At 42.7% G+C, this 27,116-nt stretch overlaps 3 protein-coding genes across 11 annotated transcripts in view; all 3 read right to left on the reverse strand.

Annotated features, from left to right (window-relative positions):
• The window catches only part of ndrg3a (ndrg family member 3a), a 33,865-nt gene extending 29,294 nt beyond the window's left edge, over positions 1–4,571 (reverse strand). For both annotated transcript variants that reach the window (XM_086291534.1, XM_086291533.1), the window contains exon 1: positions 4,411–4,571. The gene's annotated coding sequence lies outside the window, so the exon portion shown is untranslated. The remainder of the gene's footprint in view (positions 1–4,410) is intronic.
• Positions 4,572–5,121: 550 nt separating this feature from the next.
• On the reverse strand, positions 5,122–16,306 carry phf20a (PHD finger protein 20, a). 4 transcript variants are annotated; one of them, XM_086291539.1, is made up of 17 exons: positions 16,151–16,306; positions 14,008–14,114; positions 13,247–13,412; positions 12,887–12,971; positions 12,508–12,584; positions 11,812–12,400; positions 11,647–11,697; positions 11,270–11,539; positions 10,832–11,026; positions 10,629–10,724; positions 9,846–10,001; positions 9,313–9,494; positions 9,108–9,207; positions 7,591–7,786; positions 7,045–7,486; positions 6,579–6,759; positions 5,122–6,453 (listed from the first exon to the last, which is right to left on the reverse strand). In XM_086291539.1, exons 2-17 carry the CDS (start codon positions 14,088–14,090, stop codon positions 6,311–6,313), a joined length of 3,012 nt encoding a protein of 1,003 aa, XP_086147665.1. In that variant the 5' UTR covers positions 14,091–14,114; positions 16,151–16,306; the 3' UTR covers positions 5,122–6,310. The 4 variants fall into 4 exon arrangements, with proteins under 4 accessions (XP_086147665.1, XP_086147666.1, XP_086147667.1 ...); XM_086291540.1 differs by lacking the exon at positions 16,151–16,306 and adding an exon at positions 15,038–15,499; XM_086291541.1 differs by lacking the exon at positions 9,846–10,001.
• A 2,026-nt stretch (positions 16,307–18,332) lies between these two features.
• The window catches only part of arhgap46a (Rho GTPase activating protein 46a), a 29,996-nt gene continuing 21,212 nt past the window's right edge, over positions 18,333–27,116 (reverse strand). For 4 of the 5 annotated variants that reach the window (XM_086291543.1, XM_086291546.1, XM_086291545.1 and 1 more), the window contains 7 exons: positions 24,643–25,309; positions 24,317–24,409; positions 22,227–22,300; positions 21,756–21,955; positions 21,124–21,215; positions 20,861–21,030; positions 18,333–19,988 (listed from right to left, as the gene is read on the reverse strand). In XM_086291543.1, coding sequence (XP_086147669.1) covers positions 19,794–19,988; positions 20,861–21,030; positions 21,124–21,215; positions 21,756–21,955; positions 22,227–22,300; positions 24,317–24,409; positions 24,643–25,309 — 1,491 coding nt within the window. In that variant the 3' untranslated portion in view covers positions 18,333–19,793. The remainder of the gene's footprint in view (positions 19,989–20,860; positions 21,031–21,123; positions 21,216–21,755; positions 21,956–22,226; positions 22,301–24,316; positions 24,410–24,642; positions 25,310–27,116) is intronic. The other variant, XM_086291544.1, reaches the window with a different exon arrangement.

The raw sequence follows: 27,116 nt of genomic DNA on the forward strand, positions 1-27,116 counted from the left end.
CTGTGTCTTGATAAATTAGCTCTGATAGCTCAGATTGAGGTGTGAGTGTGACTGAATGAATCTCTCCTGGCTCCGCTCCTCCTGGTATCTGGCTATAAATTGGCTGAATGGCCAGGCCTGTCTGCCCTGCACTCAGCGCTGCTAATAGAGTACCTGCCCCACTATGCTACGCTAGGCTAGCTGCGGCTCAGTCTATGGGGATTTCCTCTGCCATGCTCAGTTGTGCAGGAAGCCTAAAGAAAGAAAGTTGAAGACAGAAACTGTATGTGTGTGCGAGTGTGTCTGTGTCCTGGGTCACAGCTGGTTGATGTGAAGAGGCAGAGTTTCCAGAAGAGCAGAGTCCTGCTGGAGGCTCAGCAGGATCTGGAGACTGCGGTCAGGCTGGTTGAAGGGCACCTGTGAAAGCAGCAGCGAGGCCATCTGTGTGGCACGGGACCTAACAATCTCAGACACACGCATGCACGGCACATCAGCGTCACTTCAACAAACGAGGGGAGGGAAACACAAGATACTGTTTCCATAAAACATTAACAGAGCACAGAGACATGAGAGCCCTTGTATCCAGAGACAGTGAAGACCTCTGCCTGTGAAAACACAGCAAGCTTTGAATGAGGACAAGTCTCAGTATGTTTCAGTGTATGAATCAGTGCTAAGAGGCCTGTTGCCTCACAGGAACACAGCCTCTGCTAATAGAGTTATCTGTGTGGTCAGCTTGGCTGTCACAATGACTGATTGCTGACAATTCAATTTCCCAGAGAAACACAGAGGTGGCTCCTCTGGCGCCTTCCCTTGGCGAATGTTCGCTGTGGAGGCTGGCGGTGTCCTTGGCAACCACAGGAGGGGGAGGTACGCCCCCCCCAGATCCAGCTCAGCTGGTGGCACTGCTGAAATCGAGCGACCTTTTTCACCATCATTTCCATAAACTCATATTCTTCTTATCACAACAACCAATGAGGAATTCTTCAACAGCTGGCTTTGACTCTACGACTCCAGCACGTTGACTTTAAGTCCAGCGAGAAAACATCAGACGAGTGATAAAAAGATGTCGACTATTCATCTCTTCCTAATATGTAAAAACAACAATACATGTACACGTGCAAACGTGAAACAAACAACTCTCACCGAGTCTAAAGGGTCCAAACCTCTCAAAGTATGATCCCTAAGTTTTTAGATCAGTGCTCGCTGCGTCTCATCTGTGAGAGAATTTATCAGCTTCCAGCAGAAACATGGATCGAGGGGGTCCTGAAACTACCAGGGCGCTGCATCTCCCATATGCTTCGTCACATTAAAGCATCTAAGTGTCTTGGGTGTCCCTGTGACCATAAAGCAAACGGAGGATGTAACCGCTCATACGGCTCACAGCCTATTGTGAGGGACTGTAACTAAAAGCTGCGTGCTGCTATTAACACTTTTAAGTTCGGAGAGCCTGCTGTGTGATGTGTGCCAGCTTATATGGATCTATGACAAACAGGGATTTGGAATATCTCCCCCAATCTGGATTAGTGAATACAGCTTCTTTTCCGCAGAAATCCAACAACCACCTTCAGACAAACGAGAGGAACAGAGAAAACTGAGGGTTAACGTGATGGCATCTGTGCAGATGTGCTCAATATGTGATCCTAAATGAAAAGCAGAGAGACGGGGACAGTCCAGAGGTCAAACCTGGCTTGCATCCAACTCTTTGGATCAACAAGCTTACCACCTGTGCTTCTCCTCGCCTCACTCCCACCTGCTGATTTGGCCGCCGATGTTGATAAGGAAAATGGAGATGGAGCCCTCCTTCTAGCAGGGATGGGATCCAGCAGATAAGAAAGTCTTGAGAAAACTATGTAGAAGACAGCGCGATTGCCTCACACGAAGAAAGTCAGCTCGCAAACGGCCTTGGATGTTTTGCCTTTCGTAGCTCGTCATAAGGAAACTTATCCTCCGTTACATCCATGCAATAAAAACAAACCGAGCAGGGACTCAGCGGTAGACTGGGATGAGATGGAAATTTAAGAGATGAACCCGGAGCAGAGGCTTACATCCATCATCTGTTTTCTCCAGGCTTTGTACAGCTTCAATTACAGATGCTGTTACGAAAACACAGCAGCAGCGCAGAGGACAGAGCCGGACTGAGAAAAAGACACACGGGATAATGTTTACATTGCTCGCCTTGCTGGGGATTTTAAAAAAAACAACAAAAACACTATAATAATGTGCTGGCTGTATGTTTTTACTGCCAACTGACTAAGGAGAAATAGCAGAACAGGATGAGGATGTATTGTCAACAAAGGTTTTAGGCATTTTCCATTATAAGAAGAAGTCACGGTAAACGTCTGTGCCTGGCACAGGTTATGTTTGGCCCTGCGGGGCCGGGAATCCAAAGGTGAAAAGCGAATACTAGACAAGACTGACTGTCAGCACAGTGGCTTAATTACTGTCTCCATCTGAGCAGCCAGTGTTATTTCCTGACATTCATCCCTGCCAATGCTGCAAGAAATCCTCTTCTGCACAACAGCAGCATTTTCTCACTTTTCATGTACTCTGTAATCCTTGTAATACATCAAGTGGAAAGTGTAATCCAAGCTGAAAGGCACCGTAAAAGTTTCACCTCTTGACACTAACAAACGGAAATTATTTTTCAGCATTCACTTACGAGCGTTAATGCCATGTGAAGCCCGCAACTGTTTCATTTTTCCGCCTTTGCATTCACTCCAGTGAGTTTGTTTTAATTTCCGAGCGCGCGTGGGAGATGAATCACGCCACCTATTAAAAAAAATATGGCAAAACTCTTGCGATAAACCACATAAACCGCTTATAAATTATTCAACATTTCAGCGAGGGCTCTAAGGATTACAGCCTAGAAAGACCTGATGAACACGTTGTCCTACAGATTCCAAGATGTGAAGGACAACGCGTGCATTAATAAACAACTTTTGACCCTCCCATAAGTTAAGCACAAGGTGATTCGGTGTAATAATCAACCACGAGCTTAGAGCTTCAAACAATAAGGCGAAACACCCCACCCCACCCTACCTGCCATCTGCTCTGTTATTATATATACGAGCTTTCCCAATCGCAGTCAACAGTCTTCTGCAACTATATAGCAACTGACAACAAAATCCTGGTAGTTGCGTAAGCTCTGTTCAGCCTGTTCTGACCATGTGGCACTGTTCGGGGCACTGTGGGAGATAAAATTTGTGAATTTAACGCCATCAAACTTTACATTTTAACACTTACATATGCTACACAGGCTTTCTTACACATTTAGCACACAGGAAGGAACACAAAGGTCACAGTGACCTTCTTGTCCTTTTCTGTAGTGTTTAAATCTCCCATAAATGAAACGGTTTCAATAACCTAATGGCAGATTTACTCTGAAAGAGTGGGATATGTGGTGGTATTTAAATACAGGCTCTGATATTCTTAGTAATGAGAAACACCTGATGCCCACTCCCTTACACTTCTCACCTGTGTGACCTTCGCCTGCGTACCAGTGACAATGTCATCAGTCACGTTATGTCTAATTATTTTTCTTTGGGGGGGGGGCTTCTATCTCATTGCGACTGATCTGCATGGTAATGATGGGTCTGTCGAGGATAGACTGGGACAATTTGTGGAGGAGCGTGCAAAGCTGAGGGCAACACGTCCCCTCACACTGCGAGAGGTGGGAGGCCGGACATTCAACACCCGGCTTCGGATCTTTGGAGACAAATGTTTCCTGTTATAATTCAAACTAAAATTAAATCCATGCAGATAGAAATCATATTACTATTCCAGTAATTGGATAGGGGGGAGTTAAATAAAAGGCACAACTTGTATTTTTGGCGTGTTTATAATAAAAGTTCTTGTTTTTGTTTTCTTTTTATTAACAGGTAATAAGTACTAACAGGTTCTGTGCACTCCATCTATTTAGCTCAAAGCTATTCGGCTAACATTTCTTTAGTTGTCACAGTCCGTTATGAGGCGTCGTGACAGGCCTAGTTGTATTCTAACTAGCTAAAACACGGGTTAACACTTAGCAAGCACAAATGTTAACAGTGAAAAAAAATCCCAGATCAATGGCAACAACAACTGCACTGACAAATGAAGGGAAACAAGCTAAGCCGTTAACACAGGCGTTATGTCGCATCACAGTTGAGAGAAGCGGCTACGAACTCAATTCAATTCAGCTGCAGTTTATTTATTTATTTGTTGGTTTTTGGGGTTTTTTCATGACTGGACCGCTCGCTCCCTGTGAGCCACTGGTGTTTAACATGTGGTTTTAACTAGTCCTCTAACGATCCTCTAACTGCTGCCATCATCGATGTAACAAACGCCTGGACAGTACAGACAGCAGCACGAACAGGTTGAGAAATCCAGCGAGCTGAGGTAATCTGCTGTGGCATCGGGCACATCTGTAAGTGGTAAACGGTTATGAAAACTCACCTCGACGGTTGAAATAAGTATCCGGTGGTTTACTGTCAATTCTTCGCTGGGAGTGCTGTTGAATACCGTCGGTGAATTGTATTTCTAAGTACACAGCGAACAACGCTCGTGGCTGCCCAGCGTTTCCTCTGCCTCAACTAGTAATTCTGGGCGGAACTACACGCTGCGGCGGAGACACGGCGGAGGAGCCAATGGGAAAGAGGCGGTACCGCCCACAAAGTGGGGGGTGAGAACGGGAGGTCTCACTCCGCTCCGAAATCACGGAGACGACACTCTGCTCCCAAGGGAGAAACAAAATGTACAGAGACGATCAAAGCCAGTGTTTGTGATGACTTCAGTTCCCAACTTCATTAGATTCGCTGGGCTGCTGAATTTATCGACGATTAATTTTTAAACGACCGCTGTTTATAAGTCTCTGATCAACAGATGAGCATTGAGGCTTAATATATCATTTTCCTTCTCATTCCTTCATTCACGATAGCGGCTGACATTTTGAGAGATTACACGATTACAATCCCCATCCAGTTTCTATTTTCAAGCCGATTATATAACCGCTCAAATCGGCTATGCCATAAAAAGCCAAAAACCGTCACATCAAACATCAACATCAAAATATGAATGATCCAACCATCGACTTCACTGGTAGTCAACACAGACAGAAGAGGACTACTCTGTTTTTATGAGAAAACATACAGAACATGTTCATCGCGATTAATATCAAGGATATTTTATTTATGTACCAGGAAATCTGTTTGCATTGTTCTGGACATTTCCCCTGCTTCTAAACCAGACACACAGTACAGTAGCATACAATATGCTCATTAAAGAAGAATGACATATTTACAAACAAACGATTTACTGTAAATAAACAGAATACAGGAAAAAGAACACATTTACAGGTTTTCTGAGTAATATGTCACTGACACAAGATGATAGGTTAAGAAGAGACAAGTCCACATTACAATTTTCAGTGAATCATAGGTCAAGTGCTATAGCAACGACAATCCAAGGAGTAATTTAAAGTAGGAACGCAAACTGATAAAATGGGTGAACGGACAAGCAGACAGCTTTTAGACAAAACTTTTCCTTTTGCCAGTAAAGCTAAAATAAGATGCCTTTGATACCCAACAAAAATAACTTCACAGTGTAGTGGAAAACAAACCCTAGAGGAGGTCAAAAAAAATAGATTTTTTTGTAGGGACCGCTTATACAGCATCATTACATACTAGATGTCTTCAAGTTTCTATCTGTCCACATTTACCAAAAGAATTTGACAAATTACGGCATGATAGATGACCACAACTGAACTCTGGGAGACAAGGTTATGCAAAACAAAACCATTAAAAAAAAAAAAAAAAAAAAAAAAAAAAAAAAAAAAAAAAAGTGAAAATGTGTTCAGAAATCTGCTGCAAAGAGTGTAGGTTCAGGAACTGCAATTTGCTTATAAAGCTTCTTCTGCATGTAAAGCACTGCGTACTGGGAGAGACGGGACAACCTCAAGCAGTAGCTCAGACAAAAGGCATTCATAAGGTTTAGAGTTGCATGGAAACCACAGAAGTGTAGTCTGGTCCTAAAGGATTTTCTCCTGCATTTACGAGGTTACTTCTTGTGTTTTATCCTGATTTAAGATGCTCACTTTTCATACACGTTCATATAAATGTTCATATAAATATTCATATATGACACAAGCTGAGCACGGCATTGGATTCCACCACACGGACCCTTTTAAAAAAGGAGAAACAGCAGCAGAGGTCAGATCAGAGCAAATGTGCTGAACCAACAAAGTCTTGGACCTGCATGAATACTGTCATCTTTGCAGCCTGTGACCAGTGAGCTTCAGCCACTGCATCTCTTCTGCAGGCTGTGTGGCGTCTGAACCTGCTGCTCTTCTCTGACGCCCTCATGTGGAGCTGTACAGGGCGATCTGCTGCACCTTGCTTAGCTGTGTCAGCAACCGTTTCATGCGGTGTTTGAGCTGAGGCAGACGAGCCAGAGGTTCAGGAGGCTCCAGTTCCCCGGTGTAGTCCAGCCAGCTCTCCAGCACTGATGACAAGAAGTAGAGTTTGTTTCAGAGAACCTTTGTGAAATTTTATCAGTCATATTTTTAAATCAGTTTGGTGAGTTAAATGACCTAGTTGGACAGAAGCTATTAAAGTCAAAGGGCTTACCATCTAGCTCCCTCTCAATGAAGTCCATCCTGTGAGAGACCTCGTCCTGGACGGCATCTATGTGATCCAGCAGGTTGATCCGCCACTGCTGATGCTGCCTGCTGTTATCTGAAGCTTCTCCGGAGTCCTTGACACCCTCGTCCCTGTTCTCAGTCTGTGACCATGAGCCACCCAATGAAGCCTGAACAGTTTTAAGGGAAAAAAATGGGAGGATTTACCTACAATCCACATGAGAGTTGTACAAGGACTTACTTGTAAATGTATTCACTTTGAGGAAAAACAAAGTTTATGATGGAGTCATTTTAAATTATATAATAAACCAAAAGGGACCTGTGCAGTTAAGATCTAATGCTCACATGAGGTGAGTTATTCTGAGAAATGCTGACAAAAGTATATTTTTATATATCCCCCTCAGAAGAGCAGCTTTTCTCAGTTTAATTAGTTTAATTACATAACAAATGCCCACCTTGTTGCTGATGCCTGTTGATTTGGGCTTGTCTGTCTCAAGCAGGCTTCCGTAGCGTTGCTCCCTTTCCAGCAGCTCCTCTGTGCTCCTCATGCTGCCCTCCAGCTCAGAGCCCTGTCGGGTCTCCACCACCAGCCGCTGCTCCACTGCTGGATAATATGCTCGTGGTTTCTGGTAGCAGTGTTCACTGGTAATGTAAGAGTCTTGGAAGGAAGGAAAGGGGGAAGAGGAGCAGGACGAAGAGGCGGTGGCAGCTGTAGCAGCCCGGCTAAGCTTCTCCAGAGCGTTGGACATTAAGATCTCTCCTCGGTTCATGTCCTCATCAGGAGTCACAGGAGATGGAATTGCATTGCTGCTCCGGCACGAATCTGAACCAATCCTTGACCTCTCCAAATGCTTCCAGGGCTGTCGCCATAGCTGCAGGTCAGGGTGAGAGTTGTTCCTGAAAGTACAGGGAAAAAAATCCAATGTGTGACTGATTAATCATTAATAACAGCTGAAGTGCATTGGTCAGAAATATCCTGTCTTGGGAATAATTGTACTCACTGTAAGACGCTCATCTTAAGCTGAAGACCATTGAGGATCTCCACTACATGGTGCACATCTCCCAGCAGCTGGTGGGTGGTGGTGATCTTCTTGGCATTTTGGTGAGAGTAGTTTTCTTCCAGGAACGAGAGTCCATACATGTGACCATTGGTCAACCACTCTCGATCATACCAGTAACGTAGACTCTGCCTCTGACCTGAAATTGAGACAATTAAATATTAACTGTAACGGCAAAAATATGCTTTGACTGTTAGGCCACCAATATTCTCTGTACAAGCCAAACTGTGTCTGACTCCTTTTCTAGTTGGTTGGGAATAAATGGCAGATTGAAGAACAGAACACACAAACGTAAGCAAACCAAGTCAACTAAACAGATGTGTGCTAAAGTCTTAGCTTAGCAGCATTTTATCAGCTTCCATCATTTACTCCTCCACCTTGGCAATATTAACACACTCTTCACACATTTTCTTTTTAGCTAAAGTCAGGACTGTACAGTCATGCAGCTCTGTGCTGTGGACACAGTCAAACACCCCAGAAGACTACATTGTTTAGTTCCCACTAATAACCAACTAAAAACAATAGCCAGCAATGTTCATAGTTTCTGTAATTTAGCTGTGTTTTGAAGACCAGGAACTTATGACTCTATATAAGCAAAGTGTACTGTGCCATACAGCGACACACCTAAGTGTAAAACTTCTGTCTTAAAAAAAAACAAGGTAATAATATGAAGCAGAATTCCTTTTAAAATGCTAATATTGTATGTCAAAAGTCATGACTATGGTTATTAGGACTAAACATTCTAATCTCAATTTAAAGTTACACAATGATATCATGTACAGTCCAGTAAGCATTTAGAATCACAGTGAAATGATAGCATCTTCAAACCAGGAGAAGGAGGAGGAAGAGGATGAGAATTAGGGTAACAAAAATGAGTCATATGACATAAAAATGATTACTGATTATTGGCTAAACAATTTAGCATCCAACAAGAGCCACAGGGACACAATCTTAGAACTTGGAACAACTTTAAAAATATAATTTTTCGTATTGTCCAATGTTCCTTGGACATTGTCATTTTCTTATTGTCCACTAGATGGCCGGTTACACTTTTTCAAGATTCAAGATCCTTTTATTTGTCACGTACATAGTTATACAAGTATAACACGCAGTGAAATGACCTGATACGCTCAACTGTGCAAAATAGAGAGAGAGAGAAGTAAAAACTACAGCAGAAGCAAATGGTTATTTCTAACAGATTAGCAGAGCAAGCTTTATGATGGAAATGATGCAGTCTTAGGCTTTGACCATACTCTATTGTGCAGCTGGAGATCCAATGTGATTCTTATTATATTTCTTTGAGGTCTGTCACACGGGGCACATGCACAGTTGTTAAACTAATGTAAATTCTGTGCTGACAATTGTGCGCGAACATCTGCACAGTCCCTCGTGCTCACTGGAAAGTATAATTCTAGGTCTGCTTTTAAAAAAAATAAACAAATAAATTTTTTCCCCCTTACCTGGTGGGTCTCGGCAGATGTAGCAAGTGTAACGGTCTGGAACATTTTCTTCCAACAATCCCATACAGGTGCCATGCTGCCAGCACAAACAATCTTCACACTAACAACAAGACAAACGTATTTAACAATTGTGAAAGTCTTAGATTCAAAAGCAATAAATAATAAAGCCTGATTTAAAATAAAAACAAAACAACAACAAGCTCACCTGAATCATGAAGTCATTCTCTTCTTCCACCTCACAGATGCATCTCACTATCTCTTGGTCACTGGTGTCTAAGGCACCAGAGTCCACACTCAGAGGTGGTGTAGTGACGTCCAAATCCACATCAAAGTCATCTTCACTCCACCCACAGCTATCAGTGGACCAGTCACTGATACTATCCTCGTCTACAGTAACAGGGACAAAACGAACGGTTGGGTTTTCAAGTGAACGACACAACCTTAAGATTTAATTTGTTTGTGGGTGATCCTGTTAAGTCGAAATAAAACTTCCGCTTAAATGATGAAGCAAGCAGTGGCAGCGAACACCAGCAAAGGATTCAATCAACCATAGGTTTAAAATGTGGCAACTATATTGACTTGTTGCATGCATGAGTATCAAATGTACAAAGATGAGTCAAGCTAAACAAAAATCTGCAGCATGATGGATTAAATCCGAAAGGAACAGAAGAATGTAGGGAGAGGAACCCATCTACATCCACACATATTCAATACACGCACACTATCAGAAATACCCACCATCCACATGTATCTGCTCTGAGTAGCTGTATCCAGGCCTGCTGGGGTAGGCCTCGGGCTTGTGATTGTGTGAGGGGGGAGTTTTGAGTGGCAAATTCAATTTGGACTGAAGACCCAATACTGAGATGCCAATATTCTCCTCACTACCTGTGCAGTCTGTTAATACAGGGAAGGGGGGGGGAAGCACATGTTGAACAAAAATGTCAGCTTTAATAATGCTAAAAACAAGTGCCCATCAGGAAGTGAGAAAATGTGGCACAAACATACATTATGGACAAATGACATTACTCAAGAACAATCGGGGGGCAAACATGCAGCCCGTATTTCAGGACTGAACAATGTCAAATAACTAGTCAGTGGAACGCCGCCTATACATTCGTGTGCATGCCAAACACACCACTGTGAATGCTACCCAGAATTAACACTAGTGCAGGACTTGTATGTCGGATCAGTCATTATCAGTGCCACAATGAAATCTGGCTTTTTCCATCTGTATTGCCAGCTAAAAGAACTTTAAAAACAATCTAAAAAAATAAAATAAATCAAGCTGACCAATAGATTTAAGAGACAAGATGTTGGAGTTTTTTGACTGACATTATGGAGGGACAGAGGCAGACGACAAATATCACGCTTCTCCCACACACACAGACTCAACCACCACACCAAGAGGACTGAATGGAGCACGATGCTTTGCAGGCTAGCCATTCCCACAATGTCACAGTGAGTGCGCATGCAGAGCAGCAGATATGTGATGCAGCCATATGCCAAGCACCTGCTTCTTACCAGACTTGGCCTTCTTTTTCTTCTTCTTTTTCTTGAGTTTAATGCGGAGGAAGTCCTTCTGTTTAGGCTTTTCTTTCAGTTTATCTTTTACTGAACCTAGGGGCAAGAGTTCAGCTGCATGAGAGTACAGCAAACACTGCTAACAGGTTGGTACTCATACAAGCTGAATTGTTCTGAGCATATTTTCATTGCATCATACTGACCAATATCGAAGCAACTCCTGTCTGAGTCTTTGTCCTGCAGCTGACAGCCATTCCTGTCCAGCTGGTTCTCTTTGCTTTTCTCCCTCAGCAGTGCCCTCTGCTGATGGCCTTGAGTGTTGACTGCAGGCGGTGCTGACGTGCGTCTGCCAGCAGCCTTCAGCTCTCCACGCGGAGCCGTGGCAACTCCAACAGACTCTGAGGAAAAAAATCACAAGGAATTTATGAGCCAAGGTGCCTGATCTCAAAGCAATGCTGGACGTGCATATATTTATCACTTGGCCTCAATTCTGAAGTATGTGATTTGAAATAACAGCAAGCCGTGACTCAGCATTTCAGATTCTACTATTGAAAAAGCGACGCAGTGACCCAGTTTATTTATTAAAAACTCTTCCTCTGTCACTTTATCTGGAACAAATAACAAACTGAAGAATAACTTACGCATGGATGCAGAAATGGTGCGCCTTCTCTTTGTGCCATCCAAACCAGTGGCACTAGACTGTTTCTCAGAGGCCCTAGTCTGGACGCTCCTTGGGGGGCTGCAGTCTGCCTCTGGGGGCTGTTCCTCGCCATGGTAATATTTCATGTGGTAATGCAGCAGCTTGGCTTTACGGAATGATTTTGTGCAGCCAGGAGCGCTGCACTTGAACGGGTTGTGATCAAGATTGATGGACAGGACAGGAGGAGGTTGGTTTTTGATAACTCGATACACTGAAACAGAACAAAAGAAGTGCAAGGTGTAAATAAAGCTCTTCTTGTTTTTTTAAAGAGTGTGAGAAATTGCAGTGCTTGACTCAAAAATGTTAAAATGTACTCACATGGTTCTCTGCTAAATCTGTTGGGGTTGTGGAAACCCTGCTTCCTTACCGCTGTTAAAAGATAAATGAAAGGAACTCTTCAAAGTGCGCTCACATGCTTTCCAAAACACTAGAGAGCCAATGGCATTTCTGCTAAATGACTTCATTTAGTGCGTTAACACTTACGTTTCACAGGCTGAGGAGGCGGCACATCCACTGCGGCCTGAACACTTTCTGATTGGACATTTGGTTTCTGCTCCACATCGCCACTGGATTCTGTGGTTGTCATAGTGACAGACACCTGCTCTGTTTGCAATGACATCTGAGTGGGCAACTCTGTGTATGGCTTGAGTGACTCTGTATATGGCTTTGCTCCAGTCTGTTCCATTTCCACCTCTTCCTTTTTCACATCTCCATTGATGCGACACGTTTCGCCACCTTCCTTCTCGTCTTCCTCGACTTTCACGCCATTACTGAATCCTGTCCCTTTTTCGACATCCCTGGGCTTGATTTGGTCTGCTTTCTCAGGGATTTCCTCTTCTTTTTTGACAGTGGGCACAGCCTCTAGCTCACCATTTGTTTTCTTGTTTTTATCATTTACCATTCCCTGTTCATGCTCCTCATCCTCAGTGTTGCTGTCTTCCTCCTGGTCTGAAGTGCTGCGTCTGGCTCGCTTGTTCTTGGGTCCCCCGTTCTCCTGAGACCTTCTGTCTCTGCGGTTTGGGGCCCTCCTAACCATGTTCCTTTCAGAAGACCGAGACTTCCCTCCACCTCTCTGTGAGCAGGGCAAAGAAATAGCTTAGAAACAAAGATCTAAAAACCGTAGTCGAATCCACGACAGTATATCGTATCATTTGTAAGAAAAAAAAAACATGTTGGTACCTCTCTGGTAAAAGGCTTCACATGTATTCCTTTCACTGTCTGGATGACACCATCATAAAACCTCACAGTGTAGGATGCTGAAAAGAATGAAGAAAACATACAACTATTTGATCATTTTAAATGTGATGTGTGTGAGGCAATCGCTCTATGCAGAAATCAGATAAATCTAGCATTTTAGATTTTTTTTTGCATTCCCAACAAAAGAGAAAGTACTTAGACGACATCACAGATTTCATATTGAAACCAAAAACAAACGTACAAGATCTCAGACTATACTCCATATAACACTACTTTGCAATGAAAATGCAAAACTTTAAAAACTAGTAACAAATCCATGACTGAAACTCATTTAAGCCCATTAACTTAATGCGATACTCACCATCTTTATTAACCGAAATGACCTTAGCAGGATAGAAACGGCAGTCAGACCAGCTGGCCAACACTTTGTCATTCACATTAAAGGCCTGGAGGGAAAAGATGTGACACTGTTGGCACCATTTCAAAGATTGCATTGGAGGTGGAGGTGTTAAAGGCTTCCTATAGTTTTATTAAAAATGACACTTTTACTTGTAAGTAAAAGCAGCAGTACCATTGAACTTATGCAAATACAAAAACCCAAGAATCGCATTTCGCTAAGACCAGTTCAATGCAGTAATGCACTGTGCAACAAAGGGTAAAGAAGACAAGGCAGAATGTCTCTACGCTACACACTTCAAAGCAAGCATGACTGTTAGCTTACAGGTACATCATCATTCAGGCCCTGCCGCCTCAGCTGAATTCTCTCTACAGGTCTCAGGTAGGGACTTGTCCAGTCAAACCATTCGTCGTAACGGTGGCTCCACTGCCGGTAATGGATCAACACTTTTTCATCATCATAGTCAATCTTCTCAATGTTGGCAGCATACCTACAGGAAGAAGTTCAATGGCTAGTTTATAGAAAGGCTGAATGAATGACAAGTCTAGTGATTTAAGCACTTATCATTTATCTCAAACATATGAGGGTGGCTTTAGAAATGAAATCAAGCTTAAAAATGTAAACACATAAAATACAATGAACCATGGCACAGCTGTACTTAGTGGATGGTGTGCTGGGCATTTACACCTTACTGTAGTGGAGTTAGTTTTCATTTTTAAATGATACCTTTAGCACTAAACTGTTGTATACAATATCAACTGCATTTATACATAACTGTGTCAGAAGGAGTGCAGGTCTATTATAAAAGACATTCATATTTTAAAAGGCTCCTCCCACTTAGTTTTGCAATGGCAGTATTCTAATGATGTAGTCTTATCACACATTTACAAGGATAATTCCTTTAAATAGAATTTAACATGTTTTTACATGATTTTCACAGCTTAAGGGACACCTTGAGGACACTCATCAAACATTACGGTTACTGTAATACAGGCCCGAAAATAAACAAGGAATGGAAACTTAGGTGTGAGGGGGAAGTGAACAGTAAAATGGATGAGAGAGGAATGAGTGAGGCCATGACTCACCAGTTTTTGAGGCTGTCTCTAGCCTCAAGCTGAGCTCCCACCTCAAATGTTATCCCTCTTCTGTTAGGGGGCGTCTTACTCATACTGCCCACATCAAGGCACCCTTCCTGTATGCGCACACACACACACACATTAACCATTAAAAGAATCTGCACTCATATGACCTCTGTTTTGCAACTAAGAGACATAAATTGTGCCGAACAAGGGACACAATACACATGTGCACACACACACGACCGTCAAGGTCTTTACAGATAATAATGCAGTCAACTCTGTGTGTGCCTGTGGTCTTTCCTAAATATTTCACCAAGTGACTGGAAAAATAAATCACTCTTTAAATCTGAATACCAATCTAAGACACCCCCTTTGTGCCAGAAGAACAATAACCCTGTCCAGCAAGGGAAAAATACTACCACTGTAGGCTTATACAAGCTACAGATTACAAATGTTGTTACATGGTGTGGCACAGTGTGCAGAGATTAAATACTGGTATAGTAAGGTGAGCCATGCCCCTCAAATGGTGGTGAATATGTAGCCAGTACCAGATGTTCAGCAAACACTACCTCAAAGAATAGGAGTCTTTAAAAAATAAAAAAAAATAATCAAATGTCCTCACACAGGCTCCTAAGCGGTTTTAATCAAATTGATCACAGTGCGATTTCAGTGTATCCTTATCAACCACATCGAAAGACGGTTTAAGAATGACAAAGATAATGTGCTCACTGTAGGCATTCACCACTACAGCAGGAAGACATTTCTGCACCGAGCTAACACGGGATTGATTTAACAGCACATTCTGCTTAAACTGCCGTTGTCAGATAAAGAATAACACCGATGATCGCTATTTCAGCTATAACAAAAATACAAATAAAAAATAATGAGGGTCGTTGGAGTCGAGCAGAGGAATAGACCGAAATCCTCCCGATAACATCGCTTCTTTTGTCATGCGTACGTACACAGGACAGACTGACATGCCGGTGCCTTTTATTTAAACAACTAAAAATTCACACCATGCACCACAGCATCTTACTTTTGTCCACGACGGAGCCTAATCGGTTCACCATAGCGGAGACTGTCGGGAGTAACTCCGGATTTCAGCGCAACCTACAAACCGGATATCTTCACACTACCCTGCCCACGTGTTTTTTTGGTCAGTCGATTTCACGTATAGACACAATGGGAGACAATGGTAAAGACCATTATGGTTGCACGTAGGGTATTCCCGCTACATTAAGAGGCGAGCAATAGTCTGCTCGGCAAAAATACTGGATTTAAGATCAAATCGGGTGTTTATTGGCGTGCAGAGAGCTACACAGACGGCAGCGACACGGACATAGAAGACGCACAAGAGACGTAAGATGCCACAATCAGGGCACATGAAACAGGTGATAAAAATTACTTTAATCTCAAAATTATCCGCTAAGACTATGTGTGGAGTAGCACATTTCGCATTGTAATATGCGGAGGAAAACGGAACCCCATATAGTATTTTACCACCGGCCCACCCAATACATTTAACAGCGTTCAACCGCTATTTTCTATCTAATTTAATAAAAGGGGGAAAAGCTGAAGAGAAAAAACACTAACAGGACTCGACATTTCCCAGATTTCCTTTTGTTGACCACTTCTACCACTATAGACGCGTTATTGTCCAGTGTTTTATAACCGGAGGGCGGAGCGCGAAAGTAACTGACACCTACGTCAGACCCTTTGACAAATAACACTCGTCGAACAAGCACTGTGGAGGCGGGACGCTTACATTTGATTGGGCGAGCAGCTGTCGTTCACAGAGCCGTCCGCGGCCTCGCAGAAGGCCTACTTTTTCATACTTTTCTGGCTGTGTGTGCGCGCGGCGTGGAAATGCCGAGTATAAACTTCTCCAACTAAACAGCCACAGACATTTCAAAGCACAGAGTAACAAAGACCGTAGGACCTGAAAGCACACCTGCTATATAACAAATACAAAACCGATATGTACTCGTATAACATTTTATTACCTACTTCGTCACGTTTGTTTTGAACTCAAAAAGCCGACATGCGGCACCATACCGCTGTTGATGCACCCACCAACCGGGCCTCGGTCACGATATTACTGGGAATTTAAATCTGTCGAATGCAAAGTGAGGATATTCAAGCTTCTTACCTGTTTACCAGTCTCTATTTGTCCGGTTCGATGTATAATCTGCTGTGTAACTGCTTAAAAGCACAGGAACCGCCGGCTCCGCCTGTCAGCTCAAGACCACGCAGTTAAATTTCTCCCCGTTGCATTCACCACCGGCGCGGGCAGTGTGCTTCTGCGATGCGCATGCGCATTAAACGGACCAAAGCCCTTGTGAATATCAATAGGACGTCTCATCTAATACAGTCTGTTTCATTGCGTATGTATAGATAAATATTAAATATTTAATAACCTGCAATTTGCCAAACTTTATCTATTATAAACTGTAATAATTATGAATATGTACAAAAATGTAAAAGCAGTAAATGAAATCAGAAATGTAAGTCACATGCGGTATAAATCCGTAATAAAGTCTAAATACAGGCACAGGCATAAATACAAGCACAAAAAAATCAGAATTTCAATGGCTTTTTAGTACAGCTGTTCCTTGTATAATGTTAAATTGTATTTAATGTTTCCTAAATAAGTTGTTGGTTTGATCTTAGAATAGTGATGCTTTCAGTCCCTGACTATGCCCAGGGGACACGAGTGTCTCCCCGGTGTATGTTCGCCTGGATCTCTTTTCTTTTACTTGTTCAAGTCCCAAAGGCAAAGCCCAGAGCTCCTATTATCTGGCTTTAATGTTTATGCTGCTCTGGCAGCTTTGCACCAGAATGACCGATGAAGCAGAGTGAAGTTTGTGTAGTGATGAACATAAAAATGACAAATATTTGAACATGTACAGTGAAGGCAATGACAATTGTGGCGAAGTGTGTGTTTGAATGTGTGTGTGTCGGGGGGGGGGGGGGGGGGGGGGGGGGGAATCCGGTATATCTGATTGTTAACTCTTTCCCTTGTGAGTCTAAGGACAAACAGGAAAAATGGATTCTCATTCTCTGGGTGTGATTGTGTAACACACTGCAAGACAGACTGGCTGATTGCGAAACGTCAAGGCGTATTACTTCTGCTTTTGAGAGTTAGATCCATGAACATTTTAAACTGCAATGATATAATTACATTGAACTGATGTATCAATGTATACTTTAGTAGTTAAACATTGTTTAATCCCTTAAATCAAATAAAAAAACGCTCAACATTTTAATATTAGAAAATATTTTATTATAAAATGTTAGTCTATACAAAAGAAAAAACAATTAGAAAATAAAAATAGGTGCAGTAATTTATTGAAATGAAGAAACATAAACAGAAAATCTGTATATAAGGCAAAAACTGAGTATGTAAAAGTCTAATGGGCTTGAGAGTCAATATTTGGTATGATCACCATGATTCTTCAGCACAGACTGAACTCTTTTAGCCAAGGTCCTAAAAAGTATCTATGTATTAAAATTATGTTTAGAATAAAAAGATTAACAGGACTGATATATTTGTTTCCACTTACATGAAAACATCCACTCACACTCTCGTGTGTGTGTGATATGCAGAAGTTGGTCTATTGCAAATTGTTGAATGAAGAATTCTATAAATAAGTGTGAAGGTTTGGTGACCCGTCCATGCAGTCTGAGGACCTGTGGTTCATTTGTTCCATTCTTGTGAGCGTTACAGCTGTTTTTGTGTTACTGTTTTTAGCTTGTGGTAGCCTAGTTGAAAAGCTTAGTCCATTCTTGAATTACTGTGCTTGAGGACTCACTTAACATTTAAGTGCTTTCTGTGCAACTTTCACACTCCAATGAAAGCACTCTGCTTTTGTATTTTGCCCAAGGACACTTGGGCACTCAGACTGGAGCACCTAGTGATCAAACCAACAACTTCCTGATTAGCAGATGACCTGCTCTACCTCCTGAGCCACAGCCACCCACATGGTGATAACGGCCCAAGAAAATATCTGGCTTGGGGCCTATCACAGAGTCGTGACCCCTGTGAATGATTCATGGGACATTGTTAACAAACAACAAAAACATTCCTTTGAAAATGGTCAGGTAAAGGATTGGATTGAAAATTAGTGATTTATCATAACCTCTCAAGAAACCCTTTAATACAGGCTGAACTGTACAGTTTTAAGCCACTGCACAGAGGTATCAGAGGACTTTGTTACTTGGTGTTCTTCCACGCTTTTTTACAAACTATTATTACCAGAATAAAGGCAAACTGCCCCAAACCAAAAAAAATCAAAATACAAATAAATTGCACACACTAGGGAATCCAACAGTAATTTTGAACAAATCTTTATTCATGGACAATCATTCCTTATTACGATGAGAAAGTATGCCAACACACATACACGCATGTACAAGGAAAGTGGTTTGAATCATTCCTATGTTCGTAAGATGAGCGGTTACAGCAGAAAAATTATCAGTTAATTACAACACAAAAGTTTTTTTATTGCTCTTTTACAGCAACAGTTAAGCTCAACCATAACCCAGACCATTAGAATACACTTACAGGAAGTTACTACTATTTTACATGTAAAATATTTACATCGACAAAGCCTTAAAGAGGGGCACAAAAAAGCTCAGTTTACATTCTCATAGCACTTGACAGTTAAATCAATATTCAGCGAAGGAGGCTTGTGTTAAGGTTAATCAAATTTTCAGTCTGTGAGAGAGAGAAAGAGAGAGGCCATGTACAGTTCTCACATCGAACACCCGTTTTATAGTAAGACCTGAGCCAAAAAAAAAAAAGCATAACATAGGGACCACAAACACAAGAGAACTTGATTCCAATTGAAATTTATCTTACAGATAATAGAGAGTGTATTATCAGTTGAATAACCAGCCTCCCATGTTGTTACAGCGTGAGCTGTAATTAGAATTAACACTCCCGCCTGGCTTAGGCAATCGTTTGAATTTGGAAAAATCAAAGTAGTTCCATGTTTATTTGCTTAGAAAATTGCCACCATCCATTATCAAGAGCTTTCTGCACATCCCTCTAGTTTGTGCTTTGAAATGAAGCCTCTGTAGTCTATCAGAATAATTGCGGTGGAGTGGCTTTATATGCCTCGTAAAATTAAATACGAGGAGACCGGCTATCAGTACGACTACTCAAAACAGCACAGGCAAGCTTATTAACAAGACACCATTACAAGATCTCTTTTACATTTCATATGTTCAATTTTCTGTACATAATAGATGGCTGTGCCTTTTGTTCACACGCTGACAATCACACACGCTTGAATAAAATCAACCAGAGGGGTGGGGAGAGGAGAAAAAAAGGCAGAGCGTTAACACTGCTGCCTTATGTTTTTTTTGTGCAAGTAAGGAATTTCTGAAACTAAGTTTGTACTTTGCACAGCCCAGTTGTCCCATGTAACTATAGTTCTACCAATTAGATAAGAAATAAAGGTAAACCCCTTCACATGCAGCGGTTAGAAAATACAGTCATTAAAGTGAACCACTTGTAAGCAGTCACTGTGGATTTTAGTATCAAAATCAGTGAATCCTAAGGTGGTGTGTTCGTCTTTCAGTAAGAAAGCAGGAGAGCACAAGGGCTCAAAGTCCCAGCTAAAGCGGTTTTCGCACTCCTTGTGTTGTAAGAAGTTTAATATCTCACCTCAACAGTTTCCAGTGCGGTCTGAACAGAGAGACAGTATTTTTGCATGCTTCTAATGTATAACTGGACAAGTTTGAGGGCTGATCAGCCCCTGAGGTGCACTCTCTGTGCTTTGCAACCTCTACACCACCCCTTCAATGAAACTGGTGTCCAGGTGAACGATGAGCATTCTCAGGAAGGACATCTCCTTGCGGGTGTTCTCGAAGATGATCCGTGGGTCGTCGGACTGGCATCGGAGGCAGTTGGGAGCCATCACCATGGCCAGGTTGTTCACATCCATCTTGGTAATTGCGACATTGGATGGCTGAGCGAATACCTGGAGATAAAAGTGAAGGAAGGAGAGGAAAAGCAATCAGGAGGTGTGTGAACTGTCTGAACTTAAACCTACAGTCACTTATGCATGAGTCATATTCAATTATTTAAAAAGGTCAAATGCTCAATAGTTTTATTATATAATTACTTTATAAATCAATCAATGAGATTTTTAAGAGTTTACCAACACTCTGTTTTGCTAACTGGTTATTCCAAAGTGGGTCTTTTTCTATTAGCCCTGTGATAGACTGGTGACCTGTTCAGGGTGTACCCTGCCTCTCGCCCTACAGCTGAGATAGGATTCAGCAACTTGTAAATGTGTAGCATTGAACTAAGAGGAATATTTGTTTTTAAATGTATGATCAAGGACAAGCAAACTTGATTAAGAATGTGTAATTCACTGTAAATAATAAAAATGTTTACTATTAGGACGGTAAACAAACACTAGGTATGATTAACACTGTTCAAGAATTTATTCTTTTGTCTTGTTTTTTAATCTGGTGGACTACATTAAAAAGGTCTGCTCATGACAAAGTGCTCTGTAAGACGGCTCAATTAAGTCATCCTTTTAAGTCAATACTTTGTGTTCATTCTAGTTTTTGATTCATCATTGTTTTTGTTTTGTTCCTTTTACTTCTGCATTGCAGCTCTTTTTGAATGAGTGGTGCTTTCACTTACAGACAACTGTAACCACTCTTAAATGTTTATGTGACGTTCTCCCCCCCCGAGTTTTGTTATTAGTGTAAAGTTCAGTTTTAACTGATCTTTTGTTTTGAACAAAACATGTGTATATATAATCACAATGGTGTTGACTTACTACACCATGACTAAGGACCCTGCGTGACAAGATTATGAATCTGTCAGCTTATTGGTTACCTGCAGGAAGTGGATGAAGTAGCAGAGAACGAGCCGGTTGAGCTCAGGCAGAGATTGCACCACGGCAATGGCCGCCACTGGGTCATCGCAGTTAGTGACGCACTGCTTGTAGAAGTTCATGGGGATGAGGGGTTCTTCCAGCTCCCGATACCATAGCTTCATCAGAGAGGCTGAACGAGACATGACAAGAGATTTTATTTTAATAAAGAAAAACTTCAAGAAGAAAACAATCAAATACTTCAAATTTAAAAATCAGCGCTCACCAGGAACATTGGGGTCAGAGAGGTTCTCTGGAATCCTCCACTGGTCTACTTGGAGCTTCAGTGCATTTACTTCATCAATATCTCCAGGAACCCTGTGGATAAAAAGCAACCCTACAGTTACAACCAGCAGCCACAAGAGGGACCTCTACTTCTACTCTGCACATTCTTCATGCCTGGTGGCAAAACCCATTCCTCACGCACACCCAGTTGGCCTCAAATGTGGCCTGGTGACTCTTGCTTTGTTTGCTGTAGTTGCATGAAACAACACAAAAACAGAATAAGCAATATAACCAAACAACACCCTCCTCAGGAATTTCCCTATGTAGATGTTTCACAGAGAGAGATCTGCGTAAAGTATGTTTAGTGAAAAGCAAACGTTTTCTAAACAAGTCAAGATGCTACAGGATTGCATTTTGCTGGTGAAAACCCTACACAAACACTCGGCTGTGAAGCTCCCACGTGCTTGTAGGCTTAAGCTGTAATGTAAACACATATCATGAAGTATCAAATCAAAACAGTGCTTGTCCTGGGAGTGTTTTTTCTGCTGTCTGTTCTGTGTACTGTGCTCAAGGAGAGAGCGCTGAGAAATACGTGGCTAAAGGAGACCACACACATACGTTTAGATGTCTTACCTGAAGATGCCCTCTGTCTGAGCTCCGCCCAGAGCGAGAACGTACTGGGAAAGCTGAACCTGCACCCAGGGCAGTTTCCTGTCTGGGAAGAGTTCACTCTGCCGCTCCATCACCTCCTCCAGAGAACTGCCGAAAAGGGAGGGAGTGACAATAGCCCGTCTGCTGTGGTCGATCTCCTCCAAAGTGGGCTTACGTAGACCCTGGAGGGTGAGAAGGAAGCACAGGGGGAGGATTTACAACCTGGGTATATCAGGGGCCGTGATACTAATGATGGTTGTGTCTGCAGCTGTGCTACAATGACTGGGTCTGTGTTTATGTCTATACCTGTGACTGTAGGCATACCTGTAATTATGTTTCTCTCTGTGACGCTATCTAAGATGATTCACATCAGACCTTTAAAACTGATATGCCTGAACTTTTATCATGTGGAACTGAAACACCTTGATAGCTCTTTTTATTCTTCTAGCGTACCTTTTTGCCACCGGTGATTGCAACCTTCTGCAGCTTCCGGTGGCAGAACTTGGCATAGGTGCTGATGGGGAGGCCTGTGGGAGAAGGAACAATATGTAAACCCCTTAAGCGTCAGGCATTACTGAACACACAAAATAATAAATGATTGAAATTCTTTCCCAAGCTGTTTTTCCCCACTGATGTCACATAGAGTATCAAAGCAGGCACTGGTAATTGGAGAGACTTGTTGACAGTGTGATTCTGGCATATGGGGATTAAAGCAGGCCCGGCTAAACTGTCAGGCTGAGGGAAGATTTACTGCTGCTGAACAAAAGCTCAGAGTCAAGATCCAGCCCACACATCCAATGTTCAGGTGATTCATCAGCACACACAAGACATAAAGGCCTCTGGAGTGAATAAGAAGCACAGAGGCTTCCCGTATGCTACCTGCCCTAAAGCAGGGTCCAGATCTATTCTGGATGAGAAATGCCTAAAAGAAAAAGCTGATTCAAAAAGCACCTGATCTTCCTAGAAATTTTCTACACCTAGAGTTCACGAAAGAATAGAGCGCTGATTGTTCAGTCATTTTTTCAGCTTATAAAAAAAATATATCTACATATTTGTGTAGTGTGATAAATACTTAAACTCTGAAGCTCTAGTGCTGTATTCACACTTCGCTCTATCAAGAACCTTAATCAGGCCCAGACTGGACAAATTTACTGACAATAATTTAAAAAGTAACACTTTCCAGTGCATTCCCAAAAATCCCAAGAGTCTACAGATTTATAGCAAACAGGTGACTCCTATGCAAGTTTGCAACTTCTGCTAATCTGCCCACGTCTGACTATAATTATGTCTAATTAGCGAGATCATACCAATAATTTGCCCTTGATCTTGGCAAAGATTGGCTTTCCCCCCACCCCAAACAGTTCCCAACATTTACAGGAAGAAAAGCAAGAGTGTAGAGCCCCTGCACTGCAGTGAGAAGAAGGGGTTTAAACACTAGCGGTGGTCTATATTTACATCAGACTTGCTGGCATGAAAAACACAACACCCAGGCAACCAAAGCCCGGGAGAAATATGAGCTCATTAAGAGCTTGAGTGTACCGTACCAGGCTGAGAACGGCATGACACCCGTCTACACATAGACTGAAGGGAAACTTAACAACAACAAAAACAGAGTCATTAAAATAAAGAGAAGGCTTATGTCTCGTCTTCGTCATTATTTGCAAAATGCTCCTCCAAGTGCTGGCTGAAAACAGCCCTACTTCTGATCCCAAACGTGTAGATGTTTCCAAGGCCACACTAGGCCAGACCTCAGCTTTAGTTCCCATGTTGGACTCCCACACCTGCTGCTCACAGCTGCTTGTTGAGCTAGTCAAAACACAAAGTGCGTTCCAGCTCTGTAACCCGCCACACAAACAGCAGCTTTCTTCATACTGTTTTTCTGCTTGTTGGCGGTCATCGGGATTCTTTTTGGCCATTAGAGTTACTCAGCGAGGTTCAGTGGGCTTTCTCTTTGACCCATTAGTCAGCTTGAGGTTTTCCAGCGTAAAGCCCTGAGTCAGTGAAGTACAAAGCGTGTAGCCGCTGTTGTTGAAAAGATTGGGTTCCTCTCTGGTGACATCATCACCAGAGCTGGCAGTGTGGGTTGGTCTAATGAGGGCACGTGCTGATGAGTAGCTATCCACTTAAAAGGCCGTCTGACAAACAAGTGGCAGGGAGAGAGAGAGAGAGGCCGCTGATACGAATCACAGTGTGGCCAATTGTGTCCAGGGCCTCATGAAATTCTCATCCTACTGTTTTTCAGCTCAACTCTCTAAGAAGCCATTCATGGTGCCGGCAAGTACATCAGCATGTACTCGACCGACAAACTGCACAGTGCTGCATTTTCCATCCCACTCAGAGTGGTCACTCTGCAGGGACTGATATATTTGATTTGTAATGGCTTGCTCTGCTTGGACTCCAGACATGTTTTAAAGAGAGTAGAAAAACATCTTTAAACTTATTCCCCCGCCCTGTCCAAGAGATAACCATGACCAAGTGGGGAAAACTGTTTCAAAAAGTAATATGTTGGACTGAAAGGGACATAAACAAAAAAAAAAATGTACCTTCTTCCTCCTCTGAATTCTGTTTTCGCTTCTTTCTGGACTTTGAATTCTTCTTAAGCTTTAGTTCCTGTTGTTCCAGTATGAATTGGGTCACTACGAAACACACACAATAGCAAAGGTCAAATAAATATCAGTTAGATAAAAACAGAGCCAGTAGTAAGATCACACCTCATCATACTACACTTGATCATTTGGACAAAACAGAAATATAATCCGAATGGGAAATAGAAGGGCAAGGAGGAACACATGAGAACTATTAAAAAAAAAACAGGAACTACTTTAATCAGACAACACAGGGAGGTACAGAAGAAAGAAAGGTGACCCACCCTGCTGCTCAGTCTGAGACTCACATTTCTTGTCGCTGGTTGGCTCCGTGTGTCTCTGTATGTAGCCTTCCAGGTAACAGCGGAACTTTGGGGAGGGGGCAAAGAAGGCCAAGCTGACGGCCATCAGCTCCCAGCCTGCTGCCAAACTTCTGGGGCTGGAGTTGCCTGTGGTTTGCCTCACCAACTGCACGTACAGTTCGTCCCGCAGCCCCGGCATGTCCCAGCACTTGGTAATGATAAGCAGGGCGCAGTGACGGCGGTCGAGACGTGAGGGCCTGTCTCCCATGTAAGCTTGGACGAGCTTGAACATCTCGCAGGCCTCCTTCCTGACAGCGCGATTGCTGGTGATGAGCATGGGCTTTTTGATGGACCCGCGGTTCCAAGACAGCATGTTGGCGATGGAGACCCGGCGCCGGAAGAGTCCCTGTGTGTGCATGTTGAGATGCTTGCTGGCCCAGTCCTCCATGCCAATGTCAGGAGGTGGGGGCTGCCGCAGGGTGGCGTAGGAGAGTTGGTAGGCAGACCCTCCTACTCTTCCACCCGCACCATCACCTCCTTCTGCGTTGTCGTGGTTGGTGGGGCGGTGGGGGCCCAGGGAAGCAGTCCGTCCATCCACCATGCCTTTCTTTCTGCTCTCCAACTGAGCCTGCAGCTCTAGGGTGCTGGCCTGCAGGGAGGACACGGGGTGGACATGGGACAGAGGAAGTAAAGGAGAGAGGATGTGAGGCAAGAGTGCAGCAAATATGCAAACTGTGTGCATGCAGCTGCAGCCTTTGAGAGGCAGGCTGCTTTCTGCCTACTATGCTCGGCTCTGCAGTGCTGGGACTCGAGGGGGACTGTTGCAGGACTGGCACATTTATTCCCTAATGCCAGCAAAGAACTGAAACAGGAAGAAATCTCCACAAATCCTTATGAACCCTGTCCTGAACAGTAGGTGAGCACGTAGTGGCACCAAAAAACAAACAAAAAAATAATCTTTTTTTAACACTAACCGAGTTACATCTATGCTCTGCACAAGACTTCCCTGTGATCCCTGAGGTTGAGTTCGTGGCCATGTAAATGTGAAAGGAGCACCTTGGCTCTCTTAATACAGGAATCCAGTAACCGACGCATATCCCCCAAACAGCCAAGAACAACACAAACCCTGAGCCAAAATCAAAGCTCAGATTTACTAATGGGACCTAAAAAGCATTGACATGTCTTTAACGAGACCCTGCGGTCCTATGGAAGTGATGAGTGCCAGACAAGCTGGGTTTCAGATTTTTGTTTCTCAGTCAAATAAAGCAGGTCTGTGATTTGGCTTTAAAAGGAATCCACTACAGCTTTAAAATAGTACTAGATGAAATGAACAAATTGAATGCTTGATGAAGTAGAGAATACATTTTACTATGTAAAAGACTCATTTTAGTAAATTAAACTGTTTAGTTAACAGACGGATCAGTACAAGGAACAGTGGGAACAGAAAAGGATTGTTTCTGTAAAAATTGTTCCAGTGCATTCTTTGAAAAGAAAAGAACTCTAGCACTACATTTTCTAGAGTAGAGTTTTTGTAATTACACATAACCAGCTATAATCTATGAGTGACATAACAGCAGGTCTGAAGAACATTCCAGGACAGACTTAGGGGGCCTTGGCTGTTGTCAAGCAAACTATAGCTACAGTGGTACCAATAAGCCGTGGTACCAGTCCGCCTCGTAACTCCTTGCCAAACATGGGCCATATGGGCCACAGTGGCTCTCCTTCCTGACCAAGGGAAGCCATGTCCTGAATCTTTCTGGCCTGGCATGGGCCCCAGATGCCCAAGCACAGAGCTGGCATGTGAGTATACAGTACCTGCAGGGCAGGGCAGATGGACGGTGGTAAGAGGATGACAGCTATTGCTGGGATTGTGGCCATTATTGTCAGTGGTGCTCAGCCTGCTCACTGTCAAATGTCCTGGGGACATTTAGGCACTCAAGACTGGAATGTAAGAGGCATTACTCACAAAATCCTCTAATTTCTTCTCAAAGAAACGGATTAGGCCTATTGTTTTCATCCCAGACGCAACCGCTGCATCAAACATTAATCACTGTGGGTTGCAGAGGCGAACTTAAACGGCTTTATATAGAGATTTTAACATTTACGGATGCATGAGGTGTGTGCCTGTTGATTAGAAGAAGCAGACCTTGGAACTGGCTGCTATGCTACTTACATTAGTCCAAATAGAGGTCAGAAATTTGTTTTTCCATTTTCACAGCAATTTTTTATGGATACCTTTTAATAAGCCATAAGACCTCATAATAAAAAAAAATACCAAATTATGTTTAAAAAAAAATATAACTGGACCTAATAGTAAAGAAGAATATTACTGCAAAATATTGTCTGTCACTCACAGCTCTCACAGAACATACAAACTTGATGATATAAAAGCAGCAGCTAAATATTCATTTGACAGTGAAACTGATTTATTTTTCCTCCTAAGATATTGATTCTCG

The sequence above is a fragment of the Aulonocara sp. 'chitande type north' Nkhata Bay genome, linkage group LG5 (genome assembly GCF_057382095.1).
Source record: "Aulonocara sp. 'chitande type north' Nkhata Bay isolate Kocher_YH1m ecotype deep benthic linkage group LG5, A_spYH_male_GT1.1, whole genome shotgun sequence".
Classification (NCBI taxonomy): domain Eukaryota; kingdom Metazoa; phylum Chordata; class Actinopteri; order Cichliformes; family Cichlidae; genus Aulonocara; species Aulonocara sp. 'chitande type north' Nkhata Bay.

Bases quoted from the DNA above. Each gene is read 5' to 3' on its own strand.
- phf20a (XM_086291539.1), bottom strand. From the start codon at position 14,090: ATGAGTAAGACGCCCCCTAACAGAAGAGGGATAACATTTGAGGTGGGA. The intron at 11,698-11,811 runs GTAAGTGTTAAC...ATCTTTTAACAG, and splicing joins GCCTCCTCAGCCTGTGAAAC to CGGTAAGGAAGCAGGGTTTC. The intron at 9,495-9,845 runs GTGGGTATTTCT...CTGTTACTGTAG, and splicing joins AGAGCAGATACATGTGGATG to ACGAGGATAGTATCAGTGAC.